At 37.7% G+C, this 26,331-nt stretch overlaps 1 protein-coding gene across 1 annotated transcript; it reads left to right on the top strand.

Moving 5' to 3' along the window:
- The first annotated feature begins 9,438 nt into the window (after positions 1-9,438).
- LOC145821308 (uncharacterized) lies at positions 9,439-9,936 on the top strand. The gene has a single exon (XM_082917813.1). The coding sequence runs from the start codon at positions 9,439-9,441 to the stop codon at positions 9,934-9,936; it is 498 nt and encodes a 165-aa protein (XP_082773939.1).
- The last annotated feature ends 16,395 nt before the right edge of the window (positions 9,937-26,331 follow it).

Here is a 26,331-nt window from a genome sequence, read left to right as displayed (position 1 = left end):
CAGTTCAGGATATCGTTTGGCCATGTCATCTTCCCTTTCCCAAGTGGCATACACGCCACCGTGGTTCTGCCAGTCAACTTTCACTAACGGGATCTCTTTGTTCCTCAGTTTCTTGATCCGTCGGTTTACAATCTGTATAGGCCGTTCCTCGTAAGTGTAGTCATCACTCAACACTACGTGGGTAGGCTCTATTACATGGAACGGATCCCGGAGATAATCTCGTAACATAGAAATGTGAAAAACATTATGCATGTGTTCCATTTCAGGAGGGAGCGCAACTTGATACGCCACCGGATTGATTTTCTCAATAATCTCATACGGTCCGACATATCTCGGCGCTAACTTGCCCTTGACTCCAAAACGAGTCTGGCCTTTCATTGGTGTCACTTTCACAAAAACGTGATCACCCACTTCATACTCTCTGTCCCGTCTTCTGACATCTGCATAACTTTTCTGTCTACTCTGTGCAGTTTTCAGTCTTTGCTGTATCAGTTTCACCTTTTTAGTTGTTTCATACACAATCTCGGGCCCAAGCAAAGGCCCATCTCCAACTTCTGCCCAGCAAATTGGAGACCTACATTTCCTGCCATACAATGCCTCGAAAGGCGCCATACCTATACTCGAATGGTAGCTGTTGTTGTAGGCGAATTCATCTAATGGCAGATGACTTTCCCAGTCTCCCTGAAAATCAAGGACACACATTCTCAGTAAATCCTCCAGAGTTTGGATGGTCCTTTCTGATTGGCCATCTGTCTGAGGATGATAGGCACTACTCAGTCTCAGTTCAGTATCCAGTGCAGTTTGTAGGCTTTGCCAAAACCTCGATGTAAACTTCGAATCCCTGTCAGAAACAATAGACACAGGCACTCCATGCAGTCTTACAATCTCATCAATATAGATAACGGCCAATTTGTCCGCGTTATAGATTGTCTTGACAGGTAAGAAGTGAGCAGATTTGGTTAGTCTATCAACAATAACCCAAATTGAATCCATACCTTTTCTGGAGCGAGGTAATCCCACAATAAAATCCATGGTGATATGCTCCCATTTCCATTCTGGTATGGGTAGGGGTTGCAATAGTCCGGCAGGTCGTTTATGTTCAGCTTTGACCTGTTGGCAATGAAGACATTTGGATACAAAATCAGCAATTTCTTTCTTCATTCCCGGCCACCAGAAATTCTGTTTCAGATCTTGATACATTTTCGTATTCCCCGGATGGATAGACAATTTCGAATTGTGGCCTTCTTGCAGAACTCTTCTTTTTAGTTCGGTATCATTTGGTACACACAGTCTTTCTTGAAATTTCAGTACATTATTCTCAAATTTGAATCCCGGTCTCGGTTTAGATTCTCTTTCTTCGATGATCTTCTTCGAGAAGTCATCCAGTTGCTGTTTCTCTTTAATTTCTTCAATCAGTGCCGGTTGAGCAGAAATAGCAGCTAAGGTTCCACCTTGTTCTCGTGAAACAATTTCAATTTCAGATTTTTCAAGGTCACAAAGCAACTCTTTCTGTCCTGTAAGCAAACAAGCTAAGTTTCCAATCGATTTCCGGCTCAATGCATCGGCAACGGTATTGGCTTTTCCTGGATGGTACAATATCTGTAGGTCATAGTCTTTAATCAGTTCCAGCCATCTCCGTTGTCTCATGTTCAGTTCTTTCTGTGTGAAGAAATACTTTAAGCTCTTGTGGTCGGTGTATACTTCACATGTCACCCCATACAGATAGTGACGCCAGATTTTCAGTGCAAACACCACTGCAGCAAGTTCCAGGTCATGGGTCGGGTAGTTCTTTTCATGTGGTCTCAGCTGTCGGGAAGCATAAGCAATAACTCTCCCATTCTGCATTAAAACACACCCCAAACCCTTATGAGAAGCATCACTAAATACAGTATAACCATCCGTACCTGAAGGTAAGGTAAGAACCGGTGCAGTCACTAATCGAGTTTTCAACTCCTGAAAAGCAGATTCTCTTTGGTCAGTCCAGTCAAATGATGTCCCCTTTTGAGTTAACTGAGTCAATGGTAGGGCAATTTTGGAGAAATCTTTGACAAATCTTCTGTAATATCCAGCCAGTCCCAAAAAGCTTCGGACTTCAGTCACATTGGTCGGTCTAGGCCAGTTCACTACAGCTTCAATTTTCTGCGGATCAACAGAAATTCCATTTTTGCTAACAACATGCCCCAGAAACATAACATGGTCAAGCCAAAATTCACATTTAGACAGTTTAGCATACAGTTTCTGTTCTCTTAAGGTTTGTAGGGCAAGTCTCAGATGATGTTCATGCTGTTCTATACTTTTGGAGTAAATCAATATGTCATCGATAAATACAACAATAAAGTCATCAAGGTACGGTTTAAAAATTCTGTTCATGAGATCCATAAAAGCAGCAGGGGCATTTGTGACTCTGAATGGCATAACTAAGAATTCATAATGGCCATACCTTGTTCTAAAAGCAGTTTTATCAATGTCTTCTGGTTTAACCTTCAGTTGATGATACCCCGATCTGAGATCGATTTTGGAAAACACTTGTGCACCCTGTAACTGATCAAATAAATCATCAATACGCGGTAATGGGTATTTATTCTTTACAGTTACCTTATTCAGTTCACGGTAGTCAATGCACAGTCTCAGTGAGCCATCTTTCTTCTTGACAAACAAAACAGGAGCACCCCATGGCGAAGTGCTAGGTCTGATGAACTTTTTGTCTAACAGTTCTTGCAATTGCACTTTCAGTTCTTTCAGTTCAGTTGGAGCCATTCGGTAAGGAGCTTTAGAAACTGGTTGTGTTCCGGGAATCACATCAACGGTAAATTCAATCTCCCTGTCAGTCAAATCTCCTGGAAGATTATCTGGAAAAACATCTGGAAACTCTCCGACTATAGGAATACAATTCACATCAGTTTTAATACTATCAACAGTAGACACAGTCAGTACAGAACACAGATATCCTTTACATCCCTTTCTAATTAATTTAACAGCTTTCACTGACGAAATCAAATACGGAGGAGGTACTACTCCACTCCCATTAAACACAAATTCAGGCAAACCAGGTGGACGGAAAACAACTTGCTTGGTCACACAGTCAATAGTGGCATGATATTTTTGTAACCAATCCATCCCCAATATTACATCAAAATGATCAATGTTCAATGGCAGTAAATTAATAAACAGATGCATATCCCCAACAATAATTTCACACGCGGGGTACATATAAGCACATGTCATGGATCCCCCTACGGGTGATGATACGGCTAGCAGATAGTTCATAGGTTCTAAGGGTCTATTCAATTTCCGTGAGAAAGCATGCGATACATAAGAATGTGTAGACCCCGAATCAATCAATACATATGAATTTTGCGTACAGATAGAGAGGATACCTGACACAACGGTCTCAGTATTCTGCACGTCTCCCGGTACTAGGGCGAACACTTGGCCCTGCCTCACAGGCTCTTTCCCGGTAGCTCTGGGGTTAGGCTTTGGTGCTACAGTTGATGCTGCTGCGCTTGGTGCAGCTTTACTACTGGCTTGTGGAGTAGAGGGGCAGTCTTTAACCATGTGGCCCACCTTGCCACACCTGTAACAGGCTCCAGATATTCTGTAGCAGACCCCCTTGTGCTTCTTGCCACACTCAGGACAGGGTGGTATGAAACCACTCCCTTGGCTGGGGTTAGTTGTCAACCCCGTATTCTGTTTCTTGTTGGCTGGGTTGTGCTTGCCTTTCTTGAATTTGAAACCCTGCCTTTTTCCATGCCATTCAGTTGTTGGTGTTTCATATTGTTTCACTGCTACAATGTTCGACTCGGCCATCAATGCCCGGTCGAGAACACCCACAAAAGTCGGTAATTTCAAAACATTTATCCGGTCAAGTATTGCCACATTAAGGCCACCTTCAAATTTTCTGGCCTTCTTATATTCAGTATCCACCATGTGCGGCGTATAACGGGCAAGTTCAGTAAATTTTGTTTCGTACTCTGCAACGGACATTGTGCCCTGCTTCAGCTGTTCAAATTCAGTCACTTTTCTATCCCTGACACACTGAGGGAAGTACTTTTCAAAGAAGGACTCCTTGAATTGAGCCCAAGTCATAACAGTATTTGTATCACGGATTAACATCCACCACCTTCTAGCCTCTTCTTGTAGGGTGAAGGTAGCCAACAATACTTTGTTCGCTTCTGAGCACGGAAACACTTCGAATAATTTTTCTGTTTCCAGAACCCAAGCTTCAGCTTTTAACGGTTCAAGGCCTCCCTGAAAGGATGGCGGTTTCATCTTGCTGAATTTATGGGTGAGAGCAATAATATCCCCATCATCCACATTCGCATTAGGTTCCGGCTGTACCGGAGGAGGAGGAGGTGGGGGCTGTTGGTTCTGTTGTTGTTCCAGTCTAGCAGTTATCAGTTCTATCATTCTTTCCATTCTTTCCATTCTTGCCTCGGTAGACGAGGATTCAGGTTCATTTGCATTGTCCATTTCACTATAAGCAGTTATAACAGTTTTAAACATAAGCAGTCATTTGTTTAACAGTTTACCACATCAGTATGTATTCAGTCATAACATAACCACACACTTATCATGCTCATGAGATGCCCTAATAACTTTTCTAGGACACCCTATAGCTCATTTGGACACGTGTGTGCGGTATAACTCGTGGTAAGTATCGCTCTGATACCACTCTGTCACGACCCAAACCCGGCCCTATGGGTTTAGCACCGTAACCGGCCAGTAATCCGAGATTACCGAAGGCCTGCAGAACAATAATACAGTAAAACAGAGTACAGGGCCTGGCGGAAGCCAATACAGTAAATAAATAGTGTCCATTGAGCTGTGACAGTCTGTATGCAAAAAGGCTTTTCATACATTTATACATAAACAGTACAGAACAGTATACACAATATTTACAATCATTCAGACTAGGGACTCGACCCTAAATAACAGTACAGTAACACTCAGTCTATACAGAACAGTAAAACAGTACAGAAGGGGGAATTGTAAAAGACCCCTGAGCCTTAACAGATAGGCTCGGAACCTCGCAGTGAGGCACAAAGGCTGGCTTGACAAAACTGGAGTCTAACTCACGCTCCTAGCTCCGATCTGGTGGCTGAGCACCTACATATATATATAAACAGTGAGCTAAAGCCCAGTGAATAACATAAAGCGTAAAGGGGTTTAAAATGAATGTCCTTACAGTAATGAAAACAGTTCAATTCAATCAGTATTTCAGTTGTTCAGTACAGTAAACAGTCATATGTGGTACATCCATTAGCAAAACAGTAACAGTAGGTCTTAAAAGACCGAACAGTAATGATGGCCATCAGTCAGTAAACAGTAGTGGTTCCACGAGGGAACCGACAGAGATCTCTGTAACAGTAACAGTAACAGTAGACAGTAGGTACTAAGGATGCCACAGTACAGTTCAGAAATAAAGGACATACATTCATTCAGTAATACCAGTTCAGTAAACAGTTCAGTTCAGTATTCAAAAGATATCAGTTGAACATATCTTTACACAATTGTTACTCACAGAGTTTGGGCTACAGTATGCTAGAGCGTGTCTCCCCAGTTGCCAACCCTACACAGTTCACAGGTTGAACACACACTAAGCTACACAGTTGGGAAATATCATAACTTAATCCCTAGTTTGCCTTGGTGTGTTCTACAACGATATCCTCATCTAAATGTCTTAAACTAGGCCTAAGAATGCCTAGGATGGGATGAGGATGCAAAAATACACTTAGAAAACATTTTGCAAACTTTGCTGAAAATAGGAGCCTCGCTCGAGCGGGACTTTCTTCGCTCGAGCGGAAGTCCAAAATCAAAGGCTTCGCTCGAGCGAGGAATCCTTCGCTCGAGCGGTCTGCAAAACAGTAAAAATACTGGATGCTAAGATTTTACGGGCGATGGTCGCTCGATGGTCGCTCGAGCGGAGCCCTGGACAAAGGTGCTCGCTCGAGCGGGGAACCCTTCGCTCGAGCGAGGAAGCCAAATCTGGAATTTCCAAATTTGCCTCCCAAGCTCAAACCAAGCATTCAACCACTCCAAACTCGACCTCTTGGGCCCAAATTCTGGAAAACATAACTAAATTCAATGTATAACAAGTTTCAAAGCTCAATTTATGAATTCAAGCCCCAAAGGTGAGTCAATTAAAACCATATTCAAACCCATTTTCAAGAACAACATTCAAACATGCATGGATGAGTTTTAAACCAAATTAAAGCTCCAAAGCTTACTCAAATGAGCTCATTTCTTTTCAAAACCAGATGAAAACATGGTCTATAACAACAATATGAGCATGCATGTACTAATGTCCATGTAATCAACCTCAAAATGCAACAATACTAACATGCATGCAAGAGATGAGCTTCAATCCACCATTAATGAACCAAATCATGACTTAGCTCTACAAATTAACATGAACCATGCATGAATCAACTTAAAGACAAAATCAAAAGATGAAATTCATACCTAGGTTCCTCGAATGCAAGTCTAGAGGTTCAATATAGCAATCTACACTTCAATTCCAAGCAATTCAAGCCAAATCAACAAGAACAATTCTCTCTCTCTCTAACTCTCCTCTCATGGTCGGCTAAGCTCAGGAGAAATGGCTGATGGAAATGTTTTGAGTCAAGGATGCAAGGCTCTAGCATCACTAGGTAGTGTGCCACTAAGGGTGGCAATATGGTAAATAAACCAAACTCTTTAATTAGCTTATTTTAATCTAATTTAATCATGCCTAATCAGTTTTCAGATAATTATACTATAAAATCACATAAATTATGTTGATCATTAAACATCAATCAATTTTGGATTCGGCCGCCGATAAGGCCTTCCATTAGCAGTTTAAACATATAAGTATGAACAGATAATCATACAGTCAAACAGATAGAATGCAATTTAACTAACATATACTCAATCAATTCGGTTTCCAATTTCAGTCAGTCAGTTCAGTACTTTTAATCAGTTCAATTATCAGTCAGTTATCAGTCATTATCAGTTCCGTTTAACAGTAATCGGTGATTATCGGTAATCAATCGGTCATTAATCAGTAAACAGTATGGGGGTTGTTACAGCCATTTGACCATCTAGTGAGCCGACCAATTGTTGTGAGTAATAACTCTGTAAAGTTATGTTTAACTTTAATTATTTTCCAATGACATGAGATGATAAGTTCTGAAATGCTATGTTTGAATGAATGAATAATAGTCCAATTTTCCTTGGTTTGTAAACGCAGTATCCCTAGCCGAGGCCCTCGCCGAGGGGACACAATACTGAGGCACATGGTCATGAGGCCCTCGCCCGGGGGAAAGAATACTGTGGCATAGGCCCTCGCCCAAGGGAAACAATACCGTGGCATAGATATGTTACCTGGTACCGGAGGTTCCATTATGGGACTTATTATGCTTGACCAACATGATATGTTATGCTAAGGGAGGTGTACCACACATGATTTGAATATGGATATGGCTGTAGTTCCTTTCTGATACGAATATGAATATGAATATGCCTACGTTTCTGATCTGATAAGAGATTGATTTTCTGATTTCTGCATTCAATATGGTCATCATTCATTAAACCCCCTTTATGCTGTTATTATTCACTGGGCTTTAGCTCACTCCTTATATTATGTATGTAGGTGAGCAAGTACAAGACCAGGCTCGGGGTTGATGACCTGCACCCCAGTTTTGTCAGTCAACCGTTGCGCCTCCCGAGGAGGTTCCAGTTGAAGTCAATTACCATGGCTGTTTTTGTAGTTATGCTAGTCTCCGTCTGTTTGTAAAGTCAGAACCTGGGAACTACAATCTGTAAATAATATTGTAAATATTGGTGTCCCTTGACTAGCATGCTTATGATCATAAATAAATTTGACTTACTCTGTCCCATGTACGTCATCACAGCTCATTAGACTTTGTTTATTTTGTCTAGTTGCTTCCACAGCCCCTTAATACTTGCTAATCTGCTAAGAGGCCTTTGGTAATCCAAGGATTACTGGCCGGTTACAACGCTAAACCTATAGGGGCGGGTTTGGGTCGTGACAGAGTGGTATCAGAGCACGAGTTATACCGCACACACAAGTCCATATGAGCTCAGGATGTTCTAGTGAGAAGTAGGGACATTTCATCTGCATGTCTTTATGCATTGCCTGAAAGTGAAAGCGTATAAGTATATCCATGTGAACTTGAATAAAATAATGAAGACTATTTGCCCATGTTTATAAATCTATGTTTACCTATAGCAAATGGACAATGCAAGAGGTGATGACACAGCGGGCTCCTCAGATGCCCGAATGAACAGAATGGAACAAATGCTTGCCACTTTAACTGAAGTACTAATGTAACAACAGAGGCGACAACCTTCGCCACCTCCACCCCCACCAGCTCAAGTTGAAATGGGCAACAACGACATAATTAACATGACTAAAAAATTCATGAAGATGAAACCGCCAACCTTCTTAGGCGGCATTGAACCACTGAAGGCAGAAACTTGGCTACTAGAGATGGAAAAATTGTTTGAAGTGTTTCCCTACTCTGAAGTACAGAAGGTTTTATTGGCCACCTACACTCTAAAAGACGAAGCTTAAAAATGGTGGTTACTAGTTCGAAATGGTAATGAGAATATGACATGGACTCAATTCAACTCAGTTTTCTACGACAAGTACTTTCCTCAGTGCTTCCGAGACCGGAAAGTTTCAGAATTTCAGGAACTTAAACAAGATAGAATGGCCGTAGCTGAATATGAAGCTAAGTTTACCGAACTGGCTCGTTTTTCCCCACACATGGTGGACACGGATTACAAGAAGGCACGAAAGTTTGAGGGAGGCCTGGATTTGGAGGTATTTGATCGAGTGGGTGTCCTGAAATTGCCTACTTACGTGGAGGTACTTAACAGGGCATTAATGGCAGAAGCTACTATAGCAGCAAAGAAACAGATTGTAAACCCACCAACCGAATGGAAGGGCAAGAGGACCGGGTTCAATTTTAGACGGGGTCGATCGTCTTCAAAGAGAAAAAACACGGAATCCTCCAGCAGTTCCAGCCAAAGTAGTGGGTCTATACCGACTTGTGCAGACTGTGGCAGGGGGCATAGAGGAGTATGCCAGCGCGCGTCAAGTGCTTGTTACCGATGTGACAAAATGGGCCATATGATAAAAGATTGTCCAATGGGATTAGGGAATACCAGTCACCCCGCAGCCAGTTCAGCAGGGTCTGCTTCAATAACCAAATCAAACTTCAGAGGCAATGCCAAAGGCAACAATGTGAATGAAGCATTGAGACAAGGGAGAGTATTCGCTTTAGTGCCCGGAGACGTGCAAAATATTGAATAGGTAGTGTCAGGTACTATTTCTATTTGTGCTCAGAATGCGTATGTGCTGATTGATTCTGCTCCACACATTCATTCGTATCGCATGTTTTTTCTCGAAAATTAACTAGACCGTTAGAATCCATGAATTGCTTACTATCTGTATCTATCCTAGCTGGGGATTCCATGATGTGTGCTTGTGCTTATCTGGTATGTGATCTTGTAATTGGAGAGATGACGTTGTATGTCGATTTAATACCCTTGAACATTACTCACTTTGATTGTATTTTGGGAATGGACTGGTTGACTAAATACTGTGCTACTATTGATTGTGCAAGTAAGTATGTTGTGTTTAAGCCATCGGGTATATCCGAATTTACCTTTATTGGGGTCGGGGTAGTTTCTCTCCCATATCTGATTTCAGCCCTGAAAGCCAGAAAATTGCTTAGGAAAGGATGTAGGGGATACTTGTGCTGTATACTGATTGCACCGTCTGATGACACTAAGGTAGAAGCTATTCCCGTGGCCTGTGATTTTCCTGATGTGTTTCCCAATGATCTGCCTAGGGACTTGATTGATAGGGAAATAGAGTTTACCATTGATATAACACCTAGAACACAACCCATCTCCAAGACTCCATAAAGGATGTCGACTTCTGAACTGAAAGAACTGAAAGCCCAATTTCAGGAACTCCTGAACAAGAAATTTATTCGTCCAAGTACCTCACCTTGGGGTGCTCCGGTACTATTTGTTAAAAAGAAAGAAGGATCCTTGAAACTGTGCATTGACTGCTGGGAATTGAACAGGGTGACCATTGAGAACAAATATCCATTACCCCAAATAGATGATTTATTTGACCAACTCCAAGGAGCCAAAGTGTTCTCAAAAATTGACATTCAATCCGGATATCATCAGTTAAAGGTTAAGGCAGAAGATGTAGAGAAAACTGCATTCAGAACTAGATACAGTCATTATGAGTTTTTAGTAATGCCTTTTGGGGTAACAAATGCACCCACAGCCTTTATGGACCTAATGAACAGGGCTTTCAAACAATATCTTGATGAATTCATTGTTGTGTTTATTAATGACATTCTGATTTACTCTAAGGACAGGAAGGAACACGAAAACATTTGAGAACTGCCTTGCAGATTTTGAGAGAAAAGAGGCTGTATGCTAAATTATCCAAATGCGAATTCTGGTTTAACAGTGTAGCATTCTTGGGCCATGTAATTAATGAGGATGGTGTTTCTGTAGACCCTCAGAAGATTGAAGCTATTGTGGATTGGCTTAGACCGACGAATGTGATAGAAGTTAGAAGTTTTCTGGGGTTGGCTGGGTATTATAGGAGATTTGTGAAAGATTTCTCAAAGCTTGCAATGCCATTAACACAATTGACATAGAAGAATGTACAGTTTGACTGGAATGATCAGCGTGAATCAACCTTCCAAGAACTAAAGACCAGGCTGGTAATTGCACCAATCTTAACCTTACCTAATGGTACTGATGGGTTTCAGATTTACAGTGATGCTTCATATAAAGGGTTAGGCTGTGTACTGATGCAAAAAGGGAAAATCATCGCCTATGCTTCTCGACAACTTCGTCCTCATGAAAAGAATTACCCGACACACGACCTTGAACTAGCAGTTGTAGTGTTCGCTTTGAAAATCTGGCGTCATTACTTGTATGGGGTAACTTGTCAAGTATATACCGACCATAAAAGCCTGAAATACTTCTTCACCCAAAAAGAATTGAACATGAGACAGAGGTGGTGGTTAGAACTGATCAAGGACTATGACTTACAAATTTTGTATCACCCAAGGAAAGCTAATACTGTGGCAGATGCTTTGAGCCGAAATCAATGGGAAGTTTGTCATGCCTGCTTACTAGCCAGAGAGAACTGTTGTGTGATTTGGAAAGGAATGAAATCGAGATTGTGATACGAGAACAGGGCAGAATACTAGCCGCTATCTCTGCACAGCCTGTGATCATTGAAGAAATCTGAGAAAGGCACCTTGAAGACGAATACATGAAAAAGATCATGGAAGAACTTGATTACAAGCCGAGGCCAGGGTTTGTATTTGAAAATAATGTGCTGAAATTCCAGAGCCATCTTTGTGTACCTGATTGTGGTGACTTGAGGAAACGTGTTATGACCGAAACCCACAGTAATAAATTTGGCATGCATCCGGGGAACACGAAGATGTATCATAATTTGAAACAGAATTTTTGGTGGCCTGGAATGAAAAAGAATATTGCTGACTTTGTGGCTAGATGTCTATAGTGCCAACAGATAAAAGTTGAACACCAACGACCCGCTGGTTTGCTACAACCACTCCTAATACCGGAATGGAAATGGAAGCACATCACCATGGACTTCATTGTGGGATTGCCTCGTTCTTCTCTAGGTATGGACTCTATCTGGGTTATAGTTGACCGTTTAACTAAGTCTGCCCATTTTCTGCCTGCCAAAACCATTTATAATGCTGAAAAATTGGCCAATATCTATATGACTGAAGTTGTGAGATTGCATAGAGTGCCAGTATCTATAGTGTCTAATAGGGACTCAAAGTTTGTATCAAGATTTTGACAAAGTTTGCAACAGGCTTTATGGACCGAATTGAGATTGCGTAGTGCCTACCACCCACAGACGGATGGCCAAACTGAACGAACGAACCAAACTTTAGAAGATATGCTCAGAATGTGTGTGTTAGACTTTCAAGGGAATTGGGAGACTTACTTGCCATTGGCCGAATTTGTATACAACAACAGCTACCATTCAAGTATTGAAATGGCACCTTATAAGGCCTTGTATGGAAGGAAGTGCCGTTCTCCGATATGTTGGGCTGAAGTAGGTGACAGACCTTTGTTGGGGCCAGAACTTGTGCAAGAAACAACTGAGAAAGTGAAACTGATACAGCAACGTTTGAAAACTGCGCAGAGTCGGCAAAAAAGTTATGCTGATGTCCGCAGGAGAGATAGGGAATACGAAGTTGGGGACCACGTGTTCATCAAGGTGACCTCGATGAAGGGTCAAACTCGGTTCGGTGTGAGAGGAAAACTGGCGCTAAGGTATGTTGGATCTTACGAGGTTCTCGAAAAGATCAATCCAGTGTCGTACCGGATAGCCTTAGTTGATTGGCAAAACCACGGCGGAACCTATGCAACTTGGGAAACGGAGGAAGATATGATGAAAAGATACCCGAAATTATTCCCATTGAACCCGGTGTCCTTCCAGAATGAAGGTAATGCAAGTTTGGGGACGAAACTCTTTTAAGGGGGGAAGACTGTAACAACCCCGACCCCTAATGAACGTTAAGTCATGATTAAGTATGCCTAATAGTGATTTAGAAGAAATCTGGAATTTAATTTGCATATGTATTGCATCATTTTTGTGTTTTTATCTGTTCAGTGTTAAATTATCTGTTTGCGTTTCATGTTTTAAATTGAGAATTGAAGGCCTTATCGGCGGCCGAACCGGAAATTGATTAATGTTTTATGATCGTCGGAATTTATATGATTTTATGGCATGTTTAATTGAGATGTGTTTGGGTATGATTAAATTAGATCAAATGAGCTAAAATTACATAGTTGGTCTTAATTACAATTTTGCCAAGATAATGGGCCACTTTGTCTAAACATGTTGAAGCCTTAGCACACCCCATTCAAACACATTTCCTCAGCTCATTTTTGTTGTCCTAACCGACTAGAGGGAGAGGAATAGGAGAAATCTTGCGGTCTTCAAAGAATTGCTTGGAGTTTAGGAGGATTGAAGGAGTCTTGCATATTTGAACTTGTACATCTTGCATTCAAGGCTTAAGGTAAGGGAATTCATCTTTTTAGTTATGAATTTAACTCACTTCATATTTGGTCCATGATAGATTGGTGACTGGAGCTAGAAATTGGTTTATAATGTTGATTTGGGTAGAGATTCATGCATGTATGTTCATAACATAGCATTTGGAATTGTTTTCATGAGAATTCTTTGCATGCAAGGCCATATTGAAGTTATAGTCCATGAGTTCATCATGAATTGGAGTTTAATCTTGCATTTGGACACATTGTGGAGCATTGGATTTCAAATAAACACTTGCATGTTTCATACACATCGTGTTCTTTAAAGTATTGTCGAAATTATATTTAATTGAACTACCTTTGGGTTTTCATTTCTCAAATTGATCTTCAAAACATGTTATTCTATGAGTTTAAAAGGGTTTTCCAGAAAATTAGCCCAAAAGGATCGAAATTGATGCATTAGAACTTGGTTTTGAGCTTGAAGGTCCAATCTGGAATTTCCAGAATTTGGACTCACGCTTGAGTGGGGAAAGTGGCGCTTGAGCGTGGAATTCGACCATCCAGTACTTTACACTGTTTTACAGTCCGCTCGAGTGGGATAAGTCACGCTCAAGCGGGGACCTGAGTCACACGCTCGAGCGAGGGTCGAGCGCCCGTCGAGCGTGATTTTCACCCATTCAGTACTTTTGTCATGTTTTGCAGACCGCTCGAGCGGGGACTTTTGGTTGCATGTCATCTCGAGCAGGGAATACCACGCTCGAGCGAGACCCCTGTTTTCTGAAAATTATGAAAAATATTTTCTAAGGCATTTTTGCATCCTCATTCCATCCTAGGCATTCCTAGGCCATGTTTAAGACTCCATAATGAGGTTAATAGTTAAACACACACTAAGAATAACGAAGTGCATTACGTTTAACTCGGGCGTGTGTTTCAAGCGGGTAATTGTATGCGTGTTCGTGTAGGTCACGCACCTCAGGACAAGTGAAGAGCCATTTGACCATCTAGTGAGCCGACCAATTGTTGTGAGTAATAACTCTATAAATTTATGTTTAACTTTAATTATTTTCCAATGACATGAGATGATAAGTTCTGAAATGCTATGTTTGAATGAATGAATGATAGTCCAATATTCCTTGAAATGTAAACGCGGTAACCCTAGCCGAGGCCCTCGCCCAGGGGACACAATATTGAGGCACATGGTCATGAGGCCCTCGCCCGGGGGAAAAAATACCGTGGCACAGGCCCTTGCCCGGGGGAAAGAATACTGTGGCACAGGCCCTCGCCCGGGGGAAACAATACCGTGGCATAAATATGTTACCTGGTACCGGAGGTTCCATTATGGGACTTATTACGCTTGACCAACATGATATGTTATGCTAAGGGAGGTTTACCACACATGATTTGAATATGGATATGGCTGTAGTTCCTTTCTGATACGAATATGAATATGAATATGCCTACGTTTCCGATCTGATAAGAGATTGATTTTCTGATTTTTGCATTCAATATGGTCATCATTCATTAAACCCCCTTTACGCTGTTATTATTCATTGGGATTTAGCTCACTCCTTATATTATGTATGTGGGTGAGCAAGTACGAGACCAGGCCCGGGGTTGATAACCTGCACTCCAGTTTTGTCAGTCAACCGTTGCGCCTCCCGAGAAAGTTCCAGTTGAAGTCAATTGCCAGGGCTGTTTTTGTAGTTATGCTAGTCTCCGTCTGTTTGTAAAGTCAGGACCTGGGAACTACAGTCTGTAAATAATATTGTAAGTATTGGTGTCCCTTGACTAGCATGCTTATGATCATAAATAAATTTGACTTACTCTGTCCCATGTACGTTATCACAGCTCATTGGACTTTGTTTATTTTGTCTAGTTGCTTCCTCAGCCCCTTAATACTTGCTAATCTGCTAAAAGGCCTTTGATAATCCGAGGATTACTGGCCGGTTACGACGCTAAACCTATAGGGGCGGTTTGGGTCGTGACAGTTGATTTGTGATTATGTATCAATTTTAAGCAGTATATAACAATCCCAATCAAACAATCAAGACAAATCGACACAATGATTTTACGTGAAAAAACCACAATTGGACACCTCCAATTGTGATAAAAAAAACCACGGCTAACAGCCACAAAACAATCCACTAAGAAAATATAAAGGAATTACACAGGTATACTTTCAATTACCTAGCGAATTCACGCCCGAATTGAACCAACCTCTATGTGCCTCTTCCAACCCCGTCTTCACCTCAGAATTGTCTTAACGATGAGCCACTCCGGAATCCACCAAAGCTTCAGGCTCGAATTCTTCAGAATCCACCGAAAAACAACTCTCTCTTTTGTATAGAATGAACAAACAAACCTTTGATGTATACTGTTTAAACCATGAGTTGAATACTCAACGAAAACATCAAAGAAAACTAGCAAAATATCCCCAGATATAAACCTTAGAATCCAAAAAGAAGATCTGGAGGACTTGTCCAAGTTTTGGGAGAAAACCAACTACTTATAGAAAAGCAAAGTAATCCTAGTTTTGGAAGAAAACCAATTCCTTATAGAAATCGAAGAATCTGTGTTCGCGCGGTCCGCTCGAGCGTGGGAATTCCCGCTCGAGCGGAGGCTTCAAAATTGTGTGATTCATATAGGCTTCACGATCGAGCATAAGTTTCCACACTCGAGCGTCGAATCACACCATCCAATACTTTTTCAGGCGAAACAGAGATGCTGTGAGCTTACAATCCCCGCTCGAGCGTTACTTTCCCCACTCGAGCGGGACAACCAAAATTGGAAAATCTGGAAAACTTGATCCTATTATAACCTCGGTTTTGATCTATAGAAATTGACAAAGGCACGATTCGGGTTGGATTCGCATCTAATAAACTCATAGCCTCACTGAAATAAAAGGTGCGAAAACAAATACAACTGAAAGGAGTTTTGTCAAATGGGGTTGCCAAGAATAAAACTTAACAATCTCTCCCTTTGGCAATGTCGTGACAAAACACACCTAACAAATAAAATCCTAAACACCCCAACCCATTACAGCCAACAAAACCCAACTTCTTTCTCAAGGTCTTGATCTGCAAAATAGTTATTAGTGCTACAATCTCCAAAACAACTATTAGTCCCACAAGAGTATATGAAAAAGCAATAGACATATGGCACGATTGTCTTGAAACATGAGATGAAAAACATGAATAGATGAAAACTAAGTCTTCATGAAAAACAACTCTCGATCAACAAAAGCAAGATCATAAACCAACCCAAGTCAAGATGAACCAAACTCCCCCTCACTAAAAGCAACCACAAACACTGAAAACAGTGAACAAGAAAAAAACGAAAAAAATAATATGGTGGAGTAAGCAAGAAATTTCAGATTAGTACCTTAAAACACACAAGACTATCCAAGAAGCACAATTACTAGTAAACACAATGTGCACAGTCTGTAGAAGATTCCTCATGAAAGAAAGTGATACATTATGTGAAAAACATAGATCCCATGATAAAAGTGTGTGTGTGACTCTTGGAGTTCGACAAACACTAGATTCAATCCTAGTAGTGATCTAAAAGTTGGACCTCCGACAAGAGAATCTAAGCACAACAAAGGAAAGTCAAACCATTAGGAATCAAGGGGTATTTGGTGAGTAAAGGCGGAGGCCCCCCCTCAATCAATGAATATTTTTTTTTTCTTTCTTTTGCACATTTTTTCTTTCTTTTGCATATTGTTTCTTCTGCTCTTTCTTTTCTTTTTCTTTTTCTTCTTTCTTTTTCTTTTTCTTTTTCTTCTTTTTTTTCTTTTGCACACTCATTGGCGACTGACACGCTCAAGAGTATGGAAACCGAACCAGAGAAGCATGGATATAATAAGGATGGCCTGTTTGGTGACTCTGAGGTAGCCTTTTCCTCATGGCTGGACTACAAAGAATTGAGGGGAAAGCCGTGGAGGTGTAAAAAGATGGAAGGTGGTTAAGAGACTCAACATCACCCATGATATGCTAGTATAGGTCAATTCCTCTAGAAAAACAAAAGATACAATGCCAGAAGTCCATAAAAAAAATAATCACTAAGGCGGAAGACTCTGATGTTTGCTAATCCAAGAGTGTGTACAGAATGAGACATACTAATAAAAAAACACGCACTCCAAAATGAGTAATGACCACAGAAAGCACACATATATTAACATGTAATGGATATTCTCATCAATTCCAATATGCACCAAGGACCACTCAAAAATTTCAAGCTTGCAAAACCATACTAAGAAAATCTTTTTGATTTTTTTTTTAAAAAAAAAATAAAGCAAGACAAAAAAATGAACAAGCACACATGTAATGACAAAACAAACACACAGAAACCCAAAAACTAAAATGACAAAACAAATTAACACAAGTCAAGTTTTCTCACCCAAACTGCTTTAGTACGAACAAAGTTGTGAGAATTGTAATTCTTGGATGGTGTCTTGACGTTGTGGTTCCCTTCCCTTTCAATGGGGACCTGTCTCGACATGGTTTCCAACTTCTTATTTCTAGGTCTAGGCAAATACACTCTCCCATGCAACTTATAACAATAAGGGCGAATATGACCATGCATACCACAATGATGACAAATAAAAACAGGGTGTACCTTCTTTTCTTTTACCTTACCAACTCTAGGAAGTTTGAGAAGTCCATCCTTATGTTGAATTTTTTGTTCTCCCTTTCCTTGAGTTCTTATATCATGAGATGTTGAAGCACTCTGTTTTTGCTCTTTTTTACCACCAAAGCCAATGCCACTCTTATTAGAACAGATTTGTTGAGACCCAATGATATTGTCCAAAGTCTTTGATCCTTTGTTCCAAAGACCAATGGCAACCATGGCACATTTGAGTTCTTTCTCTTTCTTGATCATTAGTTCTTCCAAAGCAACTTGAGACATCTCCAGAGTTTCAATTTTTTCTTCATATGTTGCATAGATTTGTTGTAGCTTGTTCCTCTCTCTCTCACAAGTCAAGAGTTTTGCTCAAAGAGCTTGTCGATCATTAGCTATCTTGATGGAATCAAGCCTAGCCTCAGAAATCTCCTCATTTAGTTTGACATTCTCACTTTCACATACTGTGAGTTTTATAGTGAGTTTGTCATTCAATTTGGATAACTTAAGAGATTCCTTATACAACTTTTCATAAGCTTGCTCAAGCTCTTCATCATCACTTCCCGAGGATTCATCATCAGTGGTATTCTCAACCGGGCTCTTCGAATACTCTATTTTTCCTTTAGTTTCAGAAGCCACCATGAAAGCAAGGAATTATTTGTCCCTCTTCGCCTTGATCTTTGTTGTCACTTTCATCTTCATCAGATTCTGATTCATCATCCCAGGTGATGGCGAGGGCTTTCTTCTTCTTCAAACGAGTGGAGCATGCTGAAACAAAGTGGCCATATCCTTGGCATTCATAGCATTGGACTCTTTCAGAGTTCTCTCCTTCTTGGCTATAGAATTAATTTTGAATTTATCTTTGCCTTTAGATTTATGAGTATGAGTAGATTCCAAAAGATTATGATTCTTTTTCAAAAAGGATTTTTTAAATTGTTTAACAAAAGCAGCCGTAATCTTGGAATCTATCTCACAATCCTCATCAGAATCCTCTCCAACTCTATGAGCACTACTAAAAATAATATCTTTTTATTTCTTTTTAAAGTTTCTATGTACCTCATAAGTTTGGAGATTTTCAATCAACTGATCCAGCTTGAGGTTGTCAACATCTTGAGCCTCCTCAATAGCCGTAACTTTTGGTTGGAACCGATCGGGTAAGGATCTCAAAAATTTTCCCATAACTTTGGATTCTGGTATTTTTTTCACCTAAATTGAAACTGGAATTTACAATGTCACTCAACTTCGCATAAAATTCATTAAAGCTCTCACTATCTTTCATTGAAAGGTTTTCGAAACTAGATGTGAGCCTTTAAAGTTTTGATCGTTTCACCGAAGGAGTGCCTTCATGAATAGTTTGTAAGATATCTCAAACCTCTTTTGCGACTTCACAATTGCAAATACGACTAAACTCTTCAGGTGTGACAGTGCAAAAGAGAGAATTGATAGCATTACTATTCCAGCTACTATTTTGGTAATCAATTGCGTCCCACTTTTCAATTGGTTTGGGGAAAGTTACTCCATCAACGGTAATTGTTGGTTCGGTCCACCCATTCATGACAGATTGCCAAACTTTTTCATCTATAGATTTCAAAAACGATCTCATCCGAGCTTTTAAAAAAGAATAATTGGATCCATCAAGTAGGGGTGGTCGAACAATAGAGTTTTCCTCACGAATTGAATCCGTTATCACAAATCAAACAAGATCTCATTCAAAAGTTTTTTTAAAAAATAAACGAGCAACCTGCTCTGATACCAATTGAAAAATCTAGAAATCTCTTAGATGTTGATTTATGATTATGTATCAATTTTAAGCAGTATATAACAATCCCAATCAAACAATCAAGACAAATCGACACAACAATTTTACGTGAAAAAATCACAATTGGACACCTCCAATTGTGATAAAAAAAAACCACGGCCAACAGCCACAAAACAATCCACTAAGAAGATATAAAGGAATTACACAGGTATACTCTCAATTACCTAGCGAATCCACGCCCGAATTGAACCAACCTCTATGTGCTTCTTCTAACCCCGTCTTCACCTCGGAATTGTCTTGACGATGAGCCACTCTGGAATCTACCAAAGTTTCGGGCTCGAATTCTTCAGAATCCACCGAAGAACAACTCTCTCTTTTGTGTAGAATGAACAAACAAACCTTTGATGTATACTGTTTAAACCATGAGTTGAATACTCAACGAAAACATCAAAGAAAACTAGCAAAATATCCCCAGATATAAACCTTAGAATCCAAAAAGAAGATTTGAAGGACTTGTCCAAGTTTTGGGAGAAAACCAACTACTTATAGAAAACCAAAGTAATCCTAGTTTTGAAAGAAAAGCAATTCCTTGTAGAAATCGAAGAATCTGTGTTCGCGCGGTTCGCTCGAGCGTGGGAATTCTTGCTCGAGCGGAGGCTTCAAAATTGTGTGATTCATATAAGCGTCACGCTCAAGCAGAAGTTTCTACGCTCGAGCGTCGAATCACTCCATCTAGTACTTTTTCAGGCGAAACAGAAATGTCGTGAGCTTGCAATCTCCGCTCGAGCGGGACAACCAAAATTGAAAAATCTGAAAAACTTGATCCTATTACAACCTCGGTTTTGATCCATAGAAATTGATAAAGGCACGATTCGGGTTGGATTTGTATTTAATAAACTCATAGTCTTATTGAAATAAAAAGTACAAAAATAAATATAACTGAAAAAAATTTTATCAAACGAAATTGTCAATAACAAAACCTAACAATAATATTAACAACAATGATTCATCCCCCCTTTTCCCCCCACCCCCTTTGACCCCCTCTCTCTCTCATTGGTTACATTTTCTTTTTCTTTTTCTTTTTTTTCTTACTCCTCCAATCACCACCCGTCACGTGACAAAGGGGGTGAGGAGGTGACCCCAAAAGAAAATCTCAAGCATTATTCTAATATTAATCAAACAAGGCGTAGTAATATAGTGGTACGTCTACGACTTTTCCAAGTTATCTTTTTCCATCACCCAATTTTGGTGTATTGCCGCATAAAAATCACGCGTGAATTTACATGCATTTTGAAACTTTTTATTCCTTCTATGACGATAATTTTTTTAAAAAAATTACGTATAAGTTGTACAATTTTAAAATAATTATATTACAAGTAAATTCTTTTTTGGCACTAGACTGATACAAAAGAAAATTTTGCACCAAATACAAAAAAAAAAAAAAAAAAAAAAAAAAAAAAAAAAATTGTATCATACAATTTCCTCCTTTTTTATTTTATTTTATTTTTTATTTTCTTCTTCATATTTTATTTATCACATGTCAATATTGTAATAATGATAAATGAGTAGTGATGCCCAATAAATAAGGTTTCAATTTATCTCAAGTTCAAATTCATCGATTTGTGAGGCTAGTATGGATCATATTTCAATAATTTAAATTATTTATTTTGTAAGATTTTTCGTATATAGTATTTATAAAAAAAAATTAAGTCGATCTGATAATCGTAACATTTTTATTTTATCGCGTTTGTCTCCAAATTTTAAAAAATAAACAATGTTTTTCAAAAATTAGAACATCAGGTTTTTTGAAAACAATTGTGATAAATAAAAAATCTCAAATTCAAATAGAGACAAAATATTTTGTAAAATAAACTATTCAAATTATTAAAACAAATTTTGTAATAGATATCCCATAAACTAGAACAATTCTTTCAAATTTATATTTCAACTAGTCAAATTCTGAAGTAATAGTGTCAGTAGTAAATTAATTATGGTAAAAAAATACTATCAATTCATTTGGGATATGAGTTGGCTTTTTAACTATTTTAATTTGGGGTTAAAAAGTCTCGTTTGGAATATATATTTTTAACTTTTTTTACTCTTGTAAGAGAAAAAATAAAATGATTATGAATTGAATGTAATATTTTATTCTATTTAACGAAAATAACATATTTTATTTCGTACGACTATTTTAGTCCAAATAGATATCCCACATGGAGCTTATATATAACATTTATTTAGTTATTTTTATATTATATGAAAAATTACTAAAGATTTTTACTTTTTAACAAGTGATGAGCTGACACGTAGTACAGGCTATACAGGCTAGGAACAAAAATGGTACAAATTAGGCCACGTTCAAAATAATAACGGAAATGATAATATGATTTTTATATTATATGAAATTACTAATTGGAGTGGCTTGTTTTTTTTTTTTTTTTTTTGATGTTTTTTATTATTTTAGTCTGGACTAAAAAGTTTAATTTATTAATAATTTTTTGGCCTTTTGATTTTTTTGACTTTTTTTTTAAGAGAAAAGTGTAATGATTACGAATTGAATGTGATGTTTTATTTTTTATAATTAAAATAATCTATTTTTTCTTTTATAATTAAAATAGTTAAAAAAAACTTGATTTAGCTCTTTTTTAAACCGAGCCTAAAGATTTTGAGTCCGGATTCTCAGCCCCCCAAAACGACGTCGTTTTGGGGGTTTTTTTGATTTTTTTTTTTTTTTCTTTCTTCTTCCTCGTTCGAACAGAACCAGAGGGGAGGGGAGGGGAGGGGAGGGGAAGAAGAGAGAGAGGAAGGGAGAAGAAGAGAGAGCCGCCGGTGGGTTGGACTGGAGGGGGCCATAATCACCGGGGGAGGAGGAGGAGGAGGAGGAGGAGGAGGAGGCGGAGGCGGGCCGGAGGCGGAGGCGACGGGCGACGATCGGATGGCTGGCGAGCTCGACGACCTGCGACGGCGAGCTCGACAACCTGCGGCGGCGAGTCTTCGGCGAATTCGGACCCTCTCGAGGGCCCTTCCTCTCTCTCTTCTTCCCCTCCCCTCCCCTCCCCTCTGGTTCTGCGAAGAAGGAAGAAGAAAGAAAAAAAAAAAAAAAAAAACGAAAAAATCCCCAAAACGACGTCGTTTTGGGGGGCTGCTGGGAACGGTCGCCGAGAAGGGCGGCCGAGGATCCGGATTCAAAGATTTTTACTTTTTCACAAGGGATGAGCTGACACGTAATACAGGCTAGGAATAAAATGGTACAAATTAGGCCACGTTCAAAATGATAACGGAAATGATAATATTGCCGACAGTTACATGTGCATTTCACACACCACTTAATTGTGATGTTTTGAAAAATTGATAAAAAAAATTTGATTGTTTAATTTTTTAAAATTTTTTTTTAACTTTTTATAAAGAAAAAATATAAAAAATAATATGACTCAAAATAGATAAAAAAATTAAAAATTAACTTTTTATTTGCTCCCCAAACGTCAAATGACTTTACAAATGACATTTTACAAACAAAATCCACGTGACGGCATGAGATCTTTTATCATAGTAATTTTTTAATTTTTAATGAGAGAATTACTTATCATGATGATTCTAATAAATTTATAGATGGGTACTTAAAATTTAAGTTTCAAAAATTTTATTAAAGAAAAATTAAATTAATTAATATTTGAACTTTTCTACCTTCAAGTAAAATAATTTTTTAATAAAATATTATGGTCTTAACATAAAAAGAAATACATTATGCTTAGTTTTGGTTTTCAGAATTCACTTTTCAAAAAAATTTATTTTTTTATTTTTCGTATATTTTTTGTTTTCATTGAATTTTTTTTAATATTTTAAACAATTTTTTTTAATTTTTAGACACACCAAACATAAATATACTTTAAAGGTATAATTTTTGTGAAAACAAATATTTAAAAAATTCACTAAATACCAAAAATACAAAAAAATAAAATAAAATTTTAGTATATTTTTTGTATTTTTGTGTATATATTATTTTTTATAATATTTTTTTACAAATATTTTACTTTTTAGATGCATTTAAGTAAGATGTATATAAAAAAAATATAAAAAAATTGCTTAAAATTTTAAAAATATTCACTAAAAACAAAAAAAAAGAAAAATAAAAAACTCAATTTTTAAAAAATTGAATTCAAAAAATTAAAACCAACACACTGATAAACTTTTACAATTGCATTCGACGAGGTGTCATTTTTTTAAAAATTATTACAAGATAATCTCATTGTCAATAATATCAAACACATTCTTTTTATATACGTGATCAAGAGTCATTCAATCATTGTCTCTTATTTGATTTGAATATTGAGAAGAGAAACATAATACAGAAAGACTAGGCTCCTAATAAGTTTTGATTCTAAATGATGGGGTTCCTTATATTTTTAATACTCAATTAGTTATCAAATAAAAATTTAACCATAATAATAAAAATAAAAATAAAAATAAAAACTAACACTTTTTGGTAGGGTGATGGGTGGATGGAGCCCCATCATTTATTAGCGTCGCCTCTGTTACTGGTGGTCCAAAAAAATTATTTACAAAGAATAGTAAATATTATAAATATTAATAATTATATATATTTTTTCTAATGTTTAATAATTTTAAAAAACTTTCCTGAATGATATTTTTTTCTTTTTTATAGAGTTAATTAAATTGAGAATCACAAACTGAATTAAAGCAAAACTTGAAAGATTAGCGATTGGTAGTAATCTGTTTTTTTTTATTTAAAACATTGAAGGGGTTTTTTTGCCGCTGAAGAAACGATAATTTGATGTATTAATCTGTTTTTTGTTTTTGTTTTTGTTTTTGTTTAAGTTGGTAGAGGATTCAAGATGAGGGGTTTTAGCTTTTTCAATTTTATGAAAATGGGGTGTAACTGGACAAGGGGTATCTTCCTTATTATATGTTTTTGACAAGAACTAATAAATTTTTATTTGCTGATAAAATCATAATAATAATAATTGTCACGCGACAGCTAAATTTGGATCCAAACCTAATCTGACATTCAACAAGTACACATAGTTTTTTTAATAAAAGATTAATTTAAATAATGTTATGAAGTATCATTTAATATGTTACTAATAGATTAATTTAATAAGCTACACCATGTCACTTTCACTCTTAGTTGGTGACACACCATATGATTGATCATATTTATCGAAATTTGAATTATTACTATAAATAAACAAACAAATACACACAATTATACAATTCTTACTTCCGCTTGTGAAAAAGCTACTTCACTGACTTTGATCATCGGTGAAAGAGTTGTTTTACCAAACCCATGCAATTTTAAAATCTTAATTCTTAAATTCAAGCATTTTTTAATTTATTTTCTAAATTTATGTTGTTTTGTGAATTCGTATTGTAAAATTCGGACTATAGGGTTGAAAACATGGTTTCAAAATATTTGCAATAAGTTATTTGAAAATTATATTTTCAAAATACAACTTAAAAATTGAAGTTGTATTTTCATTCAACAATTCCAACAAACATCATGCCTTTGAAAAATTTAATTACAACAATATGTGTAAGGGAAATAAAATTTATCTGTTTAGCAACTAAAAACTCACATTTTTTCTAATTTTTTTTTTCTTATAGTGAAATTTGTTTTAAAAATTTATGAAATATATTTATCAGGTCCATCTAGTTTAAAAAATATATATTTTTTTTAATTTTAAAAAAATCAGTAATGACCAAAAACAAGTAAAAATCAACTTTTTGTGTGTGTGGTTCTTTAGTTAATTTTTTTTTCAAACTATTATTATTATTATTGGCGTGGTTAGGCCCATAAAGATCATAGCCCACTATGAACAACCCAAACACATCACTTAGAACCCAACACATAACCCAACTGATAAGATCCTGAACAGCTGGAAGCCAACATGGCACGAAGAACCAATGATATTCAGACATGTGGCAGGTAAAGGACAAGCCACATCAGCAGACAAAGATCTGTAAAGTTATTGCCATTGCACATCGCCATTAATGCAGTCCATCACAGCATTTATTACGACAACACCTCTCCGTCGGAACAACACCCCCTCACCCTAAACAAGGTAAGCTACAGCATAGACTTTCGGCCAAGGTGGCAGGTCGGAAGGGACGGCGAAATGATTACCAGAGGATATAAGCAGACGTTGAAGACAAGAAGAAGGTTAAGTTTTTCTATCTCTAATTCATATCTTTACATTACACTTCTCTCTCTCTAACTTGCTCGTCGGAGGGTTCGTTGGGGGACTCCCTGTTCCCCTGTTGAACTTGTGTACAGGTTCTCTGGTGGGCTTGAACACTCAGTTACCGGTTGAAGAAGCGCGGATTAGTCCGATCCATTCCACCTGGGACCCATTGTGTAGTAACTGTATCATCAATTATTATTATTATTATTATTATTTCTTTAGTAAGAACTAAAAATGCATTAATAATTAAAAAATTCAATAAAAATTGTTTAAAAAATTGTCAAACCCAACAATGTTTTTTTTGAAGATAATTACTTGACAGTGTATTAGAGAAAAAAAATTATAATATTAATTATTATTATTTATAATATTTTTTACTTTTTGATGAATATGTTTTGCTGATATCATGTCAAAGTAATTCTTTCTTCTTTTTTTTAAATAGATTGTATATATCTATTCTATTTTTAATAAGGTGAGAAATTAAATAAAAGTTAAAGAAATTATACATCAACCATATCTCATGTTGGTCAAATCGTTTGGCAAATTTCAACTTCGTGGAAAGAGAGAGAGAGAGAGAGAGAGAGAGTTGAACAAAAAGTACATGTACGAAAGTCACGAGTATGATTTTTGATCAAAGTAATTGACTAAGGACTTGTTTGGCAATCG

The sequence above is a fragment of the Camellia sinensis genome, chromosome 3, assembly GCF_055761805.1.
Source record: "Camellia sinensis isolate YWXY chromosome 3, ASM5576180v1, whole genome shotgun sequence".
Lineage (NCBI taxonomy): Eukaryota > Viridiplantae > Streptophyta > Magnoliopsida > Ericales > Theaceae > Camellia > Camellia sinensis.
Note: the sequence above shows the minus strand (reverse complement) of the source record. Positions and strands in the feature narration are given on the sequence as shown.

Coding starts and splice junctions, on each gene's coding strand:
- LOC145821308 (XM_082917813.1), top strand. CDS start 9,439: ATGAATTGCTTACTATCTGTATCTATCCTAGCTGGGGATTCCATGATG.